The sequence below is a fragment of the Hypanus sabinus genome, chromosome 12 (assembly GCF_030144855.1).
Source record: "Hypanus sabinus isolate sHypSab1 chromosome 12, sHypSab1.hap1, whole genome shotgun sequence".
Taxonomy (NCBI): domain Eukaryota; kingdom Metazoa; phylum Chordata; class Chondrichthyes; order Myliobatiformes; family Dasyatidae; genus Hypanus; species Hypanus sabinus.
In genome coordinates, this window is record NC_082717.1 from 8526390 (window position 1) to 8544747 (window position 18358).

Genomic DNA, 18358 nt, shown 5'->3' on the forward strand with positions numbered 1-18358 from the left:
CATCTGTTGCTAGGATGAGATTTTTTATTCCAGAACGTGCCTCCTTCAAAGAACAGATTTCCACTATTGATGCTGTCTTCCATTTCCCAGACATTCACCCTCATCCCATTTTACTGCCACCTCAACAGGGATAGAGCTCCTCTTGTCCTCACCTACCACCCCATCATCCAGCACAACATTCTCAAAGAAATTCATAAAATCATGAGGGTTATGGATGAGGTGAATGGTCATAGTGTATTCCCCAGGATTGGGGAGTCAAGATTAAGTGGGCACAGGTACATGATAAGAGGGGAGAGATTTGAAAGGGTGCTGAGAGGTAGTTTCTTTACACAGAGGGTTATGAGTACTTGGAACAAGCTGCTGGAGGAAGTGTATGAGGCTGGTACAATGACGCATTTAAGAGGCATTTGAATAGATTTATGGAGAGCAGGGGCTTGTAGAGTTCTGGGCAGAAGTGGGCAACTGGAACTTGCAATGAGTGGCATGGTAAATTGAGCTGGCTAGCACGTTTCTGTGCTGCGTTCTGTAGCTCGATGACTGACTGTGTTAGGGGTAAGACTCATGTTTATATACTTACAGACAGAAAATGGAGATAATTAAAAACTGGGTCCACATTTGAGTGCTGTGAGGCAGTGAACAGCAGGATATTATTGGGATCAGTATTGGGCTATATCTATTCTCAGTCTATACTATTGATTATTAAGGGGAAGTTAAGGGTAATACACTGATGTTTGCTGCCATTATAAAGCTAGGTGGCAACTAGCGCTGTGAGGGGAATTCAGTGGAGCTTCACCGGTCATATTAACAGGCTAAGGGAAAGGGCAAGGACATGACAGATGGAATATAACATGTTCAAGGTCGAGGACAGCTTCTATCCTGTTATCAGAGACTTGAACTGACTTCTTATAGATGAGTCAAGCTCTAAGCTCAATTTATCTCAATGTGATCTCTGTATATACTTCCAGCTGTCTGAGTAAAGCAGCCAACTTAAACAAAGATCCAATCTACCTTGGACATCGTCTCTTCTCCCCCATTCCCATTGGGCGGGGAAAATAAAACCCTGACAGCATGATCACTAGGCTCAAGGACAGCTTCTATCCTGCTGTTACAAGAGTATTGATGTCCTCTAGTATGATAAGATGGACTCTTTTACCCTGTAATATCCTTGCACCTTATTATTTGCTTGCAGTGCATGGTATTAGGCCATAAGGTTATTAGATATAGGAGCAGAATTAGGCCATTTAGCCCATCAATTTCATCATGGCTAATCTAATTTTCCTCTCAACCCCGATCTCCTGCCATCTCCCTGTATCCCTTCATGCCGTGACCAATCGAGAATCTATCAGCCTCTGCCTTGAATGTACATAAAGACTTGGCCTGTAGCAATGAATTCCACAGACATACCACTCTCTGGCTAAAGAAATTCCTTCTCATCTCCATTCTAAAAGGGCGCCTCACTATTCTGAAGCTGTGTCCTCTGTTCCTACACTCTTCCAACAAAAGAAACATCCTTTCCATATCTACTCTATCAAGACCTTTCACCATTTGATAGGTTTCATTGAGGTCACCTCTCATTCTTCTGGATTCAAATGAATACAGACCCAGAACCATCAAATGCACTTCATATGACAACCCATCAATTCCAGAAGCATGAACCTCCTTTGAACCCTCTTCAGTTTCAACACATCCTTTCTAAGATAAGAGCGCAAAACCTGCTCATAGTACTCCAAGTGAGGCCTCACCAGTGCTTTAAAAGTCTCAACATTACATCCTTGCTTTTATATTCTAGTCCTCTTCAAATGAATGCTAACATTGCATTTGCCTTCCTCGCCACAGATTCAACCTGCAAATTGACCTCTACGGAATCCTGCACAAGGACCCCCAGGACCAAGAAATACAAGTTTTGTATTTCTCTCCATTTAGAAAATAGTCAAACCTTTCATTTCTTCTACCAAAGTGCATGACCATACACTGTGTTCCATCTGCCATTTCATTGCCCATTCTCCTAAACTGTTTAAGTCCTTCTGTAACCTCTCTACTTCCTCAAAACTACCTTTCTCTCCACCCATTTTCATTTTGTTTGCAAACTTTGCAAAAAAGCCACTAATTCCATCATCCAAATCATTGACATATAACACTAGTTACTGGCAGACAGTCAGAAAAGGCTCCCTTCATTCCCACTTTTTGTCTTCTGCCAATGAGCCTCTGTATTTGTCTAAGTTGTGACTCTGATCTGCTTTGTTGTTTGTTAAAGAAAAGTCTTGCTCTCTTTTTGTTCCAGACCTATGTCCCTGGGAGAAGAAACAATGTGATCCTACACCCTCTCATGCCTGACACTCCTTATAGAATCAATGTGGTGGCCATGTACGATGATGGGGATGGAGGACAGCTGACAGGAGATGGCAGGACAGGTGAGCACCTTCGATTTAATGGTGCAGAACCAGAACCAGTTTATCATCACTGACATCTGCCATGACTTTGTTATTGTGTTGCAGCAGTACAGTTCCAAGACGTAAAATTCAACATAAGTTTCAGCAATGTATCAATAGTATGGGAAAGGAATCATGAGGCAAATGTTCATGGACCGTTTTGAAATCTGATGGCTGAGGGGAAGAATTTATTCTTGGATCTTTCAGTGTGGGTCTTTGGGCTCTTAAACCTTTCCGCTAATAAGAGGTCCCCTCCCAGGTGCTGGGTAACAGACGCTGCTTTCTTGATCACCACTTCCTGAAGATGTTCTCGATGGAGAAGAGCGTTGTTCCTGTGATGGAGCTGGCTGAGCCTACCAGCCTCTTCAGCCTCTTTTGACCACGCGTATTGGATTCTCCACACCAGCCGGTGATGCAACCACTCAGAATGCTCTCCATGGTACATCTTTAGAAAGTTAAAAGAGAAGAAGGCATATCCTGGGTTGTGAGGGTCCTTAAAGGATGCCCGTTTCTTGAAGCATCAGCTTTTGAAGCTGACCTTGACGGTGTGGAAGCCAGTGCCCACGTTGGAGGCGGCTGAGCTTGTAACCCATTGCTGCTTTTTCCGATCCTGTGCAGTGGTCCTCCATCCCAGGCGATAATGCAACCACTGTATATCTATAGAAATTCACAAGACTCTCTGATGGCATAACAAATCTCCTAACAAAGTAGAGCCACTTCTTCGTGATTGGGTCCGGGATAGATTCTTTGATATACCTTGCAGTTTTGCTTCTAATCCTCTGATCAAGAGAAATGAATGATAGGTCTTTGTCAGTTATTAGGTTATAAACTATGAGGGAGTCTAAGTCCAGAGGACACAGCCTCAGAAAGGAGAGAGTTCAATCTGTGGAATTTGTTGCAACGGATGGCTGTGTAGGCCAAGTTGTTATTTATATTTAAGGCAGAGATTGATAGGTTCTAGATTAGTCAGAGCATGGAGGGAGGTGCTTGACAAAGTAGTCCCTCAATTTATGCTGGTTAAACAGTATATATATCGTGCATAAACTGTCTTCCTCTTTTGTTCTACTGATATTTCAATGTATTCCTTACTTTTGTGGCTTAACAATTAGAATGAGATAACATATGATAATCAGGCTTATTGCCACTGATATATGTAATGAGTTTTTTTGTTTTGCAGCAAAAACAGTGCAATGTATTAAATATGCTATTATCTTAAGAAATATGTATAAAATAATTCAATAAGTAGTGCAAAAAGAGATCAAAATAGTGAGATAGTGTTAATGGACTCCCAGGCACCAGGGTCAGTGACATCTTGGATCGAATCCACACATTCTTAAGTGGGAGGGTGAGCAGTCAGAGGTCGTGGTCCAAGTCAGTACAAATGACATTGGTAGGAAGGGTGACGAGGTCCTGCAACGTGAATTCAGGGAATTATGTGCTAAGTCAAAGGACAGGACCTCCAGGGCTGTGATCTCAGGATTGCTACCCGTGGCACGTGCTGGTGGGGCCATAAGTAGGAAGGTTATACAGTTTGACACGTGGCTAAGCAGTTGGTGTAGGAGGGAGGGCTTCAGTGTTTTGAATGATTGGATTCTCTTCCAGGGAAGGTGAGACTTGTACAGAAGGGACAGTTTGTGCCGGAACTGGAGGGAAACTAATACCCTTGTAAGAAGGTTTGCTTGTGCTGCACAGAGGTTTAAACTAGAGTTGCAGGGGGATGGGATCCCGAGCGCCAGTGGTTGGGGGAAAGATGTCATCAGCCTGCATACAAAGTCAGGAATCAGAAAGTCGTGCATGGCAGGACTGACGATCTGAGTTGTGTATATTTCAATGCAAGGAATATTGTAGGAAAGCTGGATGAGCTTAGGGCATGGAATTATTACATAGGTACATGGATGGGAGGGGTGCAGTGTGGGTGCAAGGCAATGGGACGAGACAGATTAATAGTTCAGCTCAGGCTAGATTTGCTGAATGGTGTGTTTCTGTGCTGCAGTGTTCTGTGACTCTGACTGATTAGAAATCTTGTGGCAGAGAGGGAAAAAACTGTTCCTAAAGCATTGAATGCAATTTTCTTTAGCTTTTGTTATTTATTCCTCTTGTCAAGATGCATGTGTATTTAATCATGGTATCAGTGAACCATGTGAAGAGGCCACTTGATCGGTCCTTTGAAAGAAAAACTCAATTACTTCCACATTCTGCTCCTTCCTGTACTTTTTCCAAGTACTTATACAATTTCCTTTTGAAAGTCTCTTTCGTGCGATATGTTCCATAGCATCAGAACTCTCTATGTAAAAGCTCTCCTCCGCAGAATTATGCATCATTCAGCATAAGAGGGGACATTCAGCTTACAGCCCCTTTGCCAGAACATTGAAGAACTTCTCCAATGTTAGCCCGAATCTGACTTTTCTCTTTATGGCCTCTTCAAGACCATAAGTCATAGGAGTGGAATTAGGCCATTCAGCCCATCAAGTCTGCTCCGCAATCCTTGCAATTGCACTGCTTTTGTCTCATGTGCAGCATGCTGGGATTGGAATTGGTTTATTATTATCAGGTATACCAGGTTACTGTGAAAAATTTGTCTTGCATACTATTCATGCAGATCATTTCATTACACTGTATTACACAGTACATTGAGGTTTTAATAATAGGCATCCATTAGTCTCGAGAGACCAGTTTCCAGGTTTCCAGGGCACAGGCCTGGGCAGGGTTGTATGGGAGACCAGCAGTTGTCCGTGCTGCAAGTCTCCCCTCTCCACGCCACCGATGTTGTCCAAGGGAAGGGCAAGGGCTGATACAGTTTGGCACCAGTGTCGTTGCAGAGCAATGTGTGGTTAAGTGCCTTGCTCAAGGACACAACACGCGCCTTAGCTGAGGCTCGAACTAGCGACCTTCAGATCACTAGAGCAACGCCTTAACCGCTTGACCATGTGCCAACATTGAAGTAGAACAAGGGAAAACAATCACCATGCAGAATAAGGTGTAACAGCTGCAGAGAGAGTGCAGTGCAGGCAGATAATGAGGTGCAAGGTCAGAACAAGGTTGATTGAATGGACTGTGTCCATTCTTTCGTACTAGGCAACCACTCAGTCATCATGTAACAGTGGGGTAGAAGCTGCCGTGGATCCTGCTGGTACATGCTTTCAAGCTTTTGTATCTTCTACCAATTGGGGGAGGGGAGAAGAGAGAATGTCTGGGATGGGGATGGTCTTTGATTATGCTGGCTGCTTTACTGAGGCAGCACCAAGTATAGACAGAGTGCATGGAGAGAGGCTGGTTTCTGTGTTGTGCTAATAGAAGTTGGGAAGAGTCAGTGAGATTGCCCATTTGGGCAGAGCCACGGTTGTGTTGCTGGCTACGCCAGCCCAGGCAACATGAGAGGAATTTGTTTATGAAAACCAGTAGCCAACTGGCACAATTTTCTCTTGATCTGTTCCACGTTCAGAACTTTCCAAAGGGCTTTCTTCCACTTTAACGCATCCTCAGGTGCACCCTACCAAAACTCTTTGAGTCCTGATGTAGCATCTCAGCCTGAAAGTTTGCCCAGTCCCTTTGTCTCCAGAGGTACCTCTCAACATGATGAATTCTCCAAACTATTTACTTTTTGCTTCTGATTATTTTATTTTATTTTATTTAGAGATACATACAGCCCTTCCAGCCCTTTGAATAATAGAGCCTTTTAGCCCTTCGAAGACTCCAAAGGGTTTCAGCCTGAAACGTCAACTGTACTTTTTTTCCCCACAGATGCTGCCTGGCCTGCTGAGTTCCTCCAGCATTTTATCATAATTCAACAGGGTTAATGGCCTAATTCTCCTGCTGTATCTTATGTCTTATGGTCTCATTCATGTACCTATCCAAATTTCAGTTAGATGTCACCATTGAACTTGCATCTACCAGTTTTCCTTGAGGTGAAAATTCCATTAGTACTTTGCAGTGCTGAACTGCAAACAGACTGGGTTCTGGAAGTCAAGAAAGAGGCAGAACTTGTTGCTTCAAGATCATTTTAATAAGTGCTAATAGAACAAAGGGAATTGTAAACATAGAACTTCAAAAGTCCAGTAGCTAAGAACAAAGAACAAAAATAGAATAAAGAAAGATGGCTGGGCAATTTGTTCAGCTCTTTTTATATGCAGGTCTCATTCAAATAATGTGATACTAGAGAACTTTCTAGAATGATACAGAATTGGAACCACAAAGGGACACATTGAACAACTGCATATACATATTGTGACCACTAGGAAATATACTAAGCAGTTACACGTACATAGATGTTATACAAAAAACAAGCAGGCATAAAAGTTAGGCTATAAAGAAAATAACAAGTTTGCAGTCTAAATGAATACGGCTCAAGCTGGACATGAAGTGGAGCTGATAAAAATGAAGCAGGTATTATAAGACCAGAAGATATAGGAGCAGAATTAGGTCATTTGGCCCGTCAAGTCTGCTCTGCTATTTTATTGTGGCTAATCCATTTCCATCTCAGCTCTAATCTCTTTCCTTCTCCCTATATCCTTTCATGCCCTGCCTAATCAGAATCTATCAACCTATCCTTTACGTATACCTGACGACTTGGCCTCCACTGCTGCCTGTGTCAACAAATCCCACAGATTCACTACTCTCTGGCTAAATAAATTCCTCCTTAGCTGTGTTCTAAATGGTTGTCCCACTGTTCTGAGACTATGCCCTTTGGTCTTGGACTCTTCAACCCTAGGAAACATTTGCACTTCCATTGTATCGAGGCTTTTCCACATCGATAGGGTTGCTTAAGTGCCTTTTGCTTAAGACCATGTGTGAATTTGGTTGTAGAGCAATATTTCTGGCTTTGCAAGAAATCCATACGTCATGATGAAGTTTGATTTCTCATATTACTTTAAGGGATTCTAAACTCACATCCGAACTGGATGACACTTTATATGGTACATTTGTGCGCCTGCTCATTAATGCAAATATTTCTTCAGCTAATCATGTGCACCATCTCAAGGCATAAAAACGTGCTGTTATGGGCCAAGAGGTTTGAGTATCAGAAGCTGCTGATCTGGGATTTTCATGCACAACAGTCTCTAGAATTTACAGAGAATGGTGAGGGAAACCAAAAGCATCCAGTGAGTGGCAGTTCAGTTGGCAAAAATGCTTTGTTAATGAGAGAGGTCAGGGGAGAATAACCAGTGTGGTTCAAGCTGACAGGAAGGCAACAGTAACTCATATAAACATGTGTTACAACAGTGGTGTACAGAGGAGCATCCGTGAACGCACAACTTGTTGAAACTTGAAGTAGATGGTCTACAGCAGCAGAAGACTGTAAACATATGCTCAGTGGCCATTTTATTAAATACCTTCTGTACCTAATAAAGTGGCCACTGAGTGTAAATCTGCAGGTCTGGATTACTAGCCCCAGTAACATAACTACTTCAATATCACATTGTCCTGCTGAGTCTGTTGGCATTGAAGTCAATTGTAAAGTCTCCAAATGCTGCCTTCTGTTGAGATCAACTAACTGCTTGCAGTTGACTTTTCATTAACCCAGATCTTCCAGGATTATTTCTATTAGTTTATAGCCAATAAGTAGTACAGTCCTATGTTTTAGAATCTGGCCAAGAAAAGAAAATCAAGAATTGGCCTCTATCACCAAACCTCAAAGCTGTAAGCTTACTTGCAGAGGATTAGTTTAATTTTAGTGATCAGGAAAGCATGTAGATGAATCCATCCACATTACTTCCACATTGTAGCTAGCTATGAGTTGTGTCTCAAGCCAGCTAGAAGTCAAAGATTCAAGATGCGGTTCAGAGGCTCTCTGCATCATGGTCTAGTATGAAGATACCAAAACGCCAATGCCCTTGAATGAGAAGGCCTACAAAGAGTACTGGATACGTCCCAGTCCATCGTAGGCAAAGCCCTCCCCACCATTGAGGCTCTCCACATGGAGCTCTGTTGCAAAGGAAAGCTGCATCCATCATTAAAATCCCCCATCATCCTGGCCATGCTCCCTTCTTGCAGCTGCCATCAGGAAGGAGGTGCAAGAGCCTTGGGACCTACACCACCAGGTTCAAGAACAATTGTTCCCCCTCAACTATCAGGTTTTTGAACCAGAGGGGATATCCTCACTCACTTTCACTCACCCCAACACTGAACTGTTCCCACAGACTATGAATGCACTTTCAAGGGCTCTTCACCTCATATTCCTGATATTTACGGCTTAATTTGTTTTTATTTGTTTCTTTGTATTGTGAATGCCTGCAAGAAAATGAACCTCAGGGTTGTATATGTACTTTGATATTGTTTATTTCACACTTTGATCTTTTGGATGTGATGTCAAAATGTGGCTTACTCAGTCCTCTCAGGTGAAGGTAGAAGATCCCAGGTTAGTTCTCGTAGGCAGCCCCTTGGGCACAAGGGAGCTTTTGATCTCATGACCTCTGTTATGGTAACCATAGCAATACTTTCCAGCGTTAAAACATAGGTGAAATATGTTTTCTAGGTTTGTTGGATTCTATGTGTCATTTTGTCTTCCTGTTTTGTGATTTTGAATATTCAGCAACATAGATCAACAAATATCAAGATACAGAACGCTTTCTGTGTAAGAGGAGATAGTTTCCTGCCAGGATGTGCACCCACTCTTTAACCAAAAGACCATAAGACATTTGGAGCAGAATAAGGCCATTTGGCCCATTGAGTCTGCTCTGACATTTCAACAAGGTTGATTTACTGTCCCTCTCAACCACACTCTCCTGCCTTTTCCTTGTAACCTTTGACACCCTGACTAATCAGAAATCTATCAACCTCCACTTTAATATACCCAAGGACTTTGCCTCCACAGCCATCACTGGCGATTAATTCCCCAGATTCACTGCCCTCTGGCTAAAGAAATTCCTCCACATCTCTGTTCAAAAGGGACACTCCTCTAAACATCCTCTGTGTGTCCACTCTCTCTAGGTCTTTCAATATGTGATAGGTTTTAATGAGATTTTCCCCCATACTTCTAAAATCAAGTGAGACCAGGCCCAGGGCCATCAAATGCTCCTCATACATTAACCCTTTCATTTGTAGGATCATTTTCCTGAACCTCCCCAAACCCTTTCCAACGTCAGCTCATCCTTTCTTAAGTAACGGGCCAAAATTGCTCACACTGCTCCAAGAGTCAGTGCCTAATGCCTTACAAAGCCTCAGCATTAGAGCCTCACTTGTAACCTCAAGTCTTCCTGAAATGAATGCTGAAAATGAATTAATGTTGTCTGCTTCTGCTCTTCAGTGGGCTTGCTGGAACCTCGCAACCTTCGGGTGTCTGATGAGTGGTACACACGTTTCCGTGTCACGTGGGATCCTGCTCCAGCACCAGTCCTGGGGTACAAACTTGTTTACCAGCCCACAGGTAAGTAAATACCAGCTTCTGTGCTCTATGTACCTCCAGCTCCTCAGAGTTATGGCTATCTACCTACCTAAATCTTTATTTAAATTTACAGTGCAGAACATGCCCCTTAGGCACCGCCACCCAGCAATGCATCGATTTAGCCCTGACCTAATCACAGGGCAGTTTACAATGACCAATTAACCTACTAACCAGGACATCTTTGGACTGTGGGAGGAAACGCACATGCACCCAACTTGTACGCACAAACTTTTCTAAAGAGGACACAGGAATTGAACTCCAAACTCTGATGCCCCAACATTAGTGTTGTGCTAACCACTCCACTACCCCTCAATGTATTCCATTTATCTTTATACCTTTTAAATGTATTCTTGTCCCTCTCCTGTGCCTGTCCAACAGTTGTTGTAGCAAGTCTTGTATACAGAAATATTGTACTGGAGAAACTCGACATATCAGACAGCGTCTGTGGAGGAAAATAAACAGTCGACGTTTGGGGCTGAGACCCTCCATCAGGACTGAAAGAGAAGTGGGAAAATTCAGAATAAAGAAGGTGGGGGAGGGGAAGGATTACAGGCTGACAGGTGATAGGTGAAACCAGGTGAGGGGGGAGGTGGATGGGCGAGGTAGAGGCGATGAAGCCTAAGGGTGATTGGTGGAAGATGGCTGGAGATGTAGGAGTCTGATAGGAGAGAACAGTGGCCCATGGAGAAAAGGAAGGGGTGTGGCCACCAGAAGGAAGTCATGGGTAGATGAAGAGAAGAAAAGGTGTAAAAGAGGGAAATGGGGAATGGAAAAAGGGAGAAGAAATTAACAGAAGTTAAGAGAACTCCATGTTCATGCCATCAGTTTGGAGGCTACCCAGCGGGAATATAAGGTGTTGCTCCTCCAACCTGAATGTGTCCTCTTCATGGCAGCGGAGGAGGCTGTGGACAGACATGTCAGGATGGGAATGGGACTGATTACTGTGTCGCCTAACATTTCTGGCATCTGCAGAATCTCCTGTGTTTACAACTGAATGGGATTTTGGAGGACTAATTAAGGAAAATTGAAGGGATGTTGTAACACATTCAGTGCAATTTCCAATGAAATAGAGCTAACACATTAAGTACAGTAATGTTACTGGGTTTGTTGTCTGCAAAGTTATAAATTCAAATAAGGATCTTAGCCCTATCGGATATTAATAGCCATGAGTGCCCTCAAATAATGGGAGGCTATACTGCAACTACCCAATCTTCAAAGACTAGTTCACTTCCCTGTTTAATGTCCACAGTGAACTTAGCTGCCAATACTCACTGCATGAATGGTCGGTCCCGCTTACTACCAAGGAGAAGATATCAACCACAGTTCATCTATTTTCAGTTATATATTTTTAAATTAGAAAATCCAATCAAAATTTCCAAATAACAAAGCATTTCTAAAACTCAGAGGATTTCTGAAATACAGGTGCAATTCTTCAGGTTAAAAAGATGAATGAATTGCCCAGAGCAGAAAGCAAAGCCAGAGGAATGGATTCTAGTTCACCCCATGTCATTTTTCTTGAATTTCTTTAACTACTCTTAAAAAGCCTGAGCTTTTCCTTACATATGTACCTTATTTTTCTGCACTTGGCTGACTTCACAGGTATATATTTCCTCAGATGCCCTTATTTACACAAGTGGTCTAAAACCCTTTTGGAAGCATAGCTCCCCGGCACCAACTAATGCTGTGAATATTCCAAGTATTAAAGCGTCAGCAGTTTGATAAGCTGAGTGATATTGTCCAAATGGTCTGCAAGATTCCTTGAACTAAATGACTTAGCCGGCATTGTCTGTTTTATTTAATGATTGAGATACAGCGTGGAACAGCACCACTCCCCTCTCCCCCCGATTTAACCCTAGCCTAACCAATTAACCAGTACATTTTTGGACTGTGGGTGGAAACTGGAGCACCTGCAGGTCACAGAAAGAACATACAAACTCCTTACAGACAGCGGTGGTAATTGACCGGTGGGTCGCTGGTACTGTAAAGCGTTGTGCTAACAACTATGCTACCATGCCACCCTACTTGAAACAAGTCCAATTAACACACCTATTGTCTTAGAGTGCACCTCTTGAGAAACCAGTCCAGGTGCTAGAACCAAGCATCCTGCTTCCTGTAGACAGTGCATCTGTTTGCAAAGCTGTGCTTTCAACTTCAAATGGATTATAGCTGGTCATTTACATTAAAAACTGAAGACTGGCTCCCATTTACAACCAGAAGCTAAACAAAGAATATTAGCTTTATGTTTTATCTTATTCTGAAACAACCTTTTGATCTCTAGAAGTGTCAGCTGATTAGAAGTGAAAGCTGAACTTTGCAAAAGAGGAAGGGGTCCTTGACCCATGAAGTAAACATCCATCATAGTACATAGTTTCATTTTGAGGCTGGCCTTTAAACTTCCTGTAGCTGCACTTAGACTAATTTTCACCAGTCTGAGGTTGTAACATAGATTTTCAGCAAATCCAAATTGTTGTTTCCCTGCATGGTAATTTTATTTCAACCAAATATACTGAATAAACTTCCTTATGCTCCCTTTACCCTCCATAGTGATATCCTTATTGCTGTGTTTTACAGTGCCCTTGACTTCCCTTGTTACCCTTGGTTGCCTCGTCCTCCCTTCTTTGGGATGATTCTATCCTGCTGCTTTCAAATTGAATGAATGATCTTTATTGTCATTGTACATAGGTACAATGAAACTCTGTTTGGCGTCCTCTCAGGCAATCAAACAAAGCGGTAGATAAAAACAAGACAAGTAATAGAAAAACAGTATTAAGTAGATAAGTAGCAGAAAATAAGTTGCAGCAGTTCCAGAATATCACAGTAATGCACAAAGTGCCGTTAGTGCAAGTATTTGAGTCCTTGTGTGTGCTCACAGTTTCAGTCATTGTTCTGTGGGAGTGGTGTGATGGAGGCCACAGCTCTGGATCTTCCAGAATCTATCCTGCACCTTCTGAATTGCTTGCAAAGTCTGTTCCGAGACACAGTGAAGAAAGAATAAAAGCAAGGCAGACAGATGCGAAGTGAAATTTGACATGGGCAACAATTGACTCTTTCAGGCACCAACGAGAAAATGGAAGTGTTTGTGGGAGACACGACGTCCTACACACCACAAAACCTGAAGCCTGGCACAGCGTATGATGTCAAGGTCTATGCCACCTATGAATCTGGAACCAGTGAAGCTTTGACAGGCCAAGGAACTACCTGTGAGTTGAGAACATTTTACTGACAGCTGCCAGTGGGCCCTTTGTTTTATTCCACCTAAGTCTATGCTCACTTTCAGTGCTTTATACAGTACACTCAATAACAGCGAATTACTTTGACATTGAAGATTGGAAGTTAATATATGTTTTTTTTTTAATATTTGTTAATTAATGTTTTGGATACTGTTGGGGGAGATGTCTCATCAGGGGAAGGCAGCAGCAGCCGAGTTCATTGCACCATGCGGCACAGGAGGGAAGGAAAAGGAGTGGGAGAGCTATAGTAATAGGGGATTCGATTGTAAGGGGAATAGATAGGCGTTTCTGCGGCCGCAAACGAGACTCCAGGATGGTATGTTGCCTCCCTGGTGCAAGGGTCAAGGATGTCTCTGAGCGGCTGCAGGACATTCTGGAATGGGAAGGTGGACAGCCAGTGGTCGTGGTGCACGTAGGTACCAACGATATAGGTAAAAAAACGGGATGAGGTCCTACAAGGTGAATTTAGGGAGTTAGGAGATAAACTAAAAAGTAGGATCACAAAGGTAATAATCTCTGGATTACTACCAGTGCCTCTTGCTAGTCAGAGTGGAAATAGCAGAATATTTCAGATGAATATGTGGCTTGAAAAATGGTGCAACGGGGAGGGATTCAAATTTCTGGGGCATTGGAACCAGTTCTGGGGAAGGAGGGACCGGTATAAACAGGACGGTCTGCACCTGGGCTGGACTGGAACCAATGTCCTAGGGGGAGCATTTGCTACTGCTGTTCAGGAGGCTTTAAACTAATGTGGCAGGGGAATGGGAACAAGTGCAGAGAGACAGAGGGGTGTAAAATGAGGGTAGAAGCAAAAAGTAGTAAGGTGAAAAGTAAAAGTGGAAACAGGCAAATCCAGGGCAAAAAGCAAAAAATGCCACTTTTCAACATAATTGTATAAGGGCTAAGAGTGTTGAAAAAACAAGCCTGAAGGCTTTGTGTGTCAATGCGAGGAGCATTTGTAACAAGGTGGATGAATTGAATGTGCAGATAGTTATTAATGAATATGATATAGTTGGGATCACAGAGACATGACTCCAGGGTGACCAAGGATGGGAGATCAACCTCCAGGGATATTCAATATTCAGGAGGGATAGACAGGAAAGAAAAGGAGGTGGCTAGAGAGGAGATTAACGCAATAGAAAGAAAGGACATTAGCCTGGAGGATGTGGAATCGATATGGGTAGAGCTGCATAACACTAAGGGGCAGAAAACGCTGGTGGGAGTTGTGTACAGGCCAGCTAACAGTAGTAGTGAGGTTGGGGATGGCATTAAACAGGAAATTAGAAATGCGTGCAGTAAAGGAACAGTATTTATAATGGGTGATTTCAATCTACATATAGACTGGGTGAACTAAATTGTTAAGGGTGCTGAGGAAGAGAATTTCTTGGAATGTATGTGGGATGGTTTTCTGAACCAACATGTTGAGGAACCAACTAGAGAGCAGGCCATTCTAGATTGGGTATTGAGCAATGAGGAAGGGTTAGTTAGCAATCTTGTCCTGTGAGGCTCCTTGGGTAAGAGTGACCATAATATGATGGAATTCTTCATTAAGATGGAGTGACATAGTTAATTCAGAAACAAAGGTTCTGAACTTAAAGAAGGGAAACTTTGAAGGTATGAGATGTAAATTAGCTAAGATAGACTGGTAAATGATACTTAAAGGGTTGACGATCAATATGCAATGACAAGCATTTAAAGATCGCATGGATGAACTACAACAATTGTTCATCCCAGTTTGGCAAAAGAATAAACCAGGGAAGGTAGTGCACCCGTGGCTGACAAGGGAAATTAAGGATAGTATCAAGTCCAAAGAAGAAACATATAAATTAGCAAAAAAAAGCGGCATACTTGAGGACTGGGAGAAATTCAGAGACCAGCAGAGGAGGACAAAGGGCTTAATTAGGAAAAGGAAAAAAGATGAGAGAAAGCTGGCAGGGAACATAAAAACTGACTGTAAAAGCTTTTATAGATACGTGAAAAGAAAAAGATTGGTCAAGACAAATGTAGGTCCTTTACAGTCAGAAACAGGTGAATTGATCATAGGGAACAAAGACGTGGCAGACCAATTGAATAACTACTTTGGTTCTGTCTTCACTAAGGAGGACATAAATAATCTTCCGGAAATAGTAAGGGACCAAGGGTCTAGTGAGATGGAGGAACTGAGGGAAATACATGTTAATAGGGAAGTGGTGTTAGGTAAATTGAAGGGATTAAAGGCAGATAAATCCCCAGGGCTAGATGGTCTGCATCCCAGAGTGCTTAAGGAAGTAGCCCAAGAAATAGTAGATGCATTAGTGATAATTTTTCAAAACTCCTTAGATTCTGGATTAGTTACTGAGGATTGGAGGGTGGCTACTGTAACCCCACTTTTTAAAAAAGGAGGGAGTGAAAAAATCGGGGAATTATAGACCTGTGAGTCTGACATCAGTGGTGGGGAGAATGCTAGCATTGATTATCAAAGATGTGATAACAGCACATTTGAAAAGAGGTGAAATCATCGGACAAAGTCAGCATGGATTTATGAAAGGAAAATCATGTCTGATGAATCTTATAGAATTTTTTGAAGATGTAACTAGTAGAGTGGATAGGGGAGAGCCAGTGGATGTAGTATATTTAGATTTTCAAAAGGCTTTTGACAAGGTCCCACATAGGAGATTAGTGTGCAAGCTTAAAGCACACAGTATTGGGGGTATGGTACTGATGTGGATAGAGAATTGGTTGGCAGACAGGAAGCAAAGAGTGGGAGTAAACGGGACCTTTTCAGAATGGCAGGCAGTGACTAGTGGGGTACCGCAAGGCTCAGTGCTGGGACCCCAGTTGTTTACAATATATATTAATGATTTAGACGAGGGAATTAAATGCAGCATCTCCAAGTCTGTGGATGGCACAAAGCTGGGCGGCGGTGTTAGCTGTGAGGAGGATACTAAGAGGATGCAGGGTGACTTGGATAGGTTAGGTGAGTGGGCAAATTCATGGCAGATGCAATTTAATGTGGATAAATATGAGGTTATCCACTTTGGCTGCAAGAACAGGAAAACAGATTATTATCTGAATGGTGGCCGATTAGGAAAAGGGAAGGTGCAACGAGACCTGGGTGTCATTGTACACCAGTCATTGAAGGTGGGCATACAGGTACAGCAGTCGGTGAAAAAGGCAAATGGTATGTTGGCATTCATAGCAAACTGATTTGAGTACAGGAGCAGGGAGGTTCTACTGCAGTTGTACAAGGCCTTGGTGAGACCACACCTAGAGTATTGTGTACAGTTTTGGTCCCCTAATCTGAGCAAAGACATTCTTGCCATAGTTCAACAGATTGATTCCTGGGATGGCAGGACTTTCATATGAAGGAAGACTGGGTCAACTAGGCTTATACTCACTAGAATTTAGAAGATTTAGGGGGGATCTTATTGAAACGTATAAAATTCTAAAGGGATTGGACAGGCTAGATGCAGGTAGATTGTTTCCGATGTTGGGGAAGTCCAGAATGAGGGGTCACAGTTTAAGGATAAAGGGGAAGCCTTTTAGGATCGAGATGAGGAAAAACTTCTTCATGCAGAGAGTGGTGAATCTGTGGAATTCTCTGCCACAGGAAACAGTTGAGGCCGGTTCATTGGCTATATTTAAGAAGAAGTTAGATATGGCCTTGTGGCTAAAGGGATCAGGGGGTATGGAGAGAAAGCAGGTACAGGGTTCTGAGTTGGATGATCAGCCATGATCATACTGAATGGCGGTGCAGGCTGGAAGGGCTGAATGGCCTACTCCTGCACCTATTTTCTATGTTTCTATATAGAAAGCTGGGTGCAGGCACATTAACAGTTTTCAACAAGGGTTTCACAGGCATAGGGCTTCACCATGCAAAGTCTAAGGTGATGAATATCACAAGGGTGGGTTGCAAGGATTCAAAGATCAACTTTATCTGCAAATACATGTATAAGGAACTTAGCTTGGTGTGGATGTGCTGGGGATAGCCCGCAAGTGTCACCCCACATTCCCACACCAACGCAGCGTGCACACAGTGCTCAGCAGAACAATACAGAACGCAACGAAACAGTACACAGCTTCCTCCAGCCACTGCCTTCCTCAACATGTTTAGCGAGGCTTCAACACAAATCTTCATCTGGTTGGTAATACATCAACTGCATTTGATTTTGCCTTGACAAGGAATAAAATGATGAATTTTATAAAAACTCTTTCTCTCTTTGACTAGTGTACCTGAACGTGACAGGAATAAGTACTTACAATATCGACTGGGACACCTTCTGTATCCGGTGGAACCCTCACAGGGAAGCTACCTCCTACCGAATAAAGCTGCGACCTGTCGATGGTAAATATAACCAAATATGAAAGTGTTCCTAATTTTAACAAATGTAGAATTGTGCAGTATCAAGAGCTCCCCTGCATGTACGACCATTCAATAGAAGAATACATTCTGGCCTGGGTTGAGTTGTTCTCTGAGCTTGCCAAATTACTTGCAATCATTTCATCACCATTCGAGGAGACATCGTCACTGCGATACGTTTGCAAGTAAATTGCCAAGATCGCAGAACAACTCAACCCAACCATCAACCACCCGAGGTGCACATCTTCCCAATTATCTCTAACAATCTGAACTGTACGGTGTCCGGTCCCGGTGACATTCTGAAATGTATAGCATCCTGTCCCAGTGAAAAATTCAGTTGAAAATTCTTGCTTGTGTTTTTGATTGAAGATTCTTTATTGTCATTTATTGTCTTTATTGTGCACAAGCATAAAGGAAAATGAAATGATTGTTACTCTGGATCCCATACAGCATAAAAAAACAAGTATGAATATCGAAGCAATCCTATAAAATTCAATGTACAAGTAACGGAGTTTGGCCATATATATATATCAGAATAGTTTATATCCATAGACTGATTTTATCTACTTAAAGTGACACTGGGTGTGGGAGTATCTACATAAAGTGCTGGGAGTATCTACATAAAGTGCCTCTGACAGGGACTGGTAAAGTGACAAAGTGACCCTTGACAAGAGGAACTCCTCTAGGTAGCAGCAGGGCATCTGGAGACACAGTTGGAGTGTAGGTGCCATGGATTCCTTTATTACAGCCAAATGAGCAGACTGACAGGAAGGGTACAGAACAGAACTGAGACCATTTTTGATTGTTGAGCCTGCACTGACCTGACATAACAGGAATCCGTGAATCTCACTCTCCCACCCACAACCCTGCATATTTTTGCTTATCCAGTTCTCATAGTCTGTGATCACCCTGCAGCAGACATTGCCTCTCACGGCAGGAAAAGCTTTGGATCTTTGAACTCACCATTAGACATAGGAAC

At 42.7% G+C, this 18358-nt stretch overlaps 1 protein-coding gene across 4 annotated transcripts in view; it reads left to right on the forward strand.

Moving 5' to 3' along the window:
• The window catches only part of LOC132402615 (collagen alpha-1(XII) chain-like), a 380160-nt gene that overhangs the window by 217596 nt on the left and 144206 nt on the right, over window positions 1-18358 (forward strand). For all 4 annotated transcript variants that reach the window (XM_059985520.1, XM_059985521.1, XM_059985523.1 and 1 more), the window contains 4 exons: window positions 2282-2411; window positions 9673-9792; window positions 12864-13010; window positions 17248-17364. In XM_059985520.1, the coding sequence (XP_059841503.1) occupies window positions 2282-2411; window positions 9673-9792; window positions 12864-13010; window positions 17248-17364 (514 nt within the window). The remainder of the gene's footprint in view (window positions 1-2281; window positions 2412-9672; window positions 9793-12863; window positions 13011-17247; window positions 17365-18358) is intronic.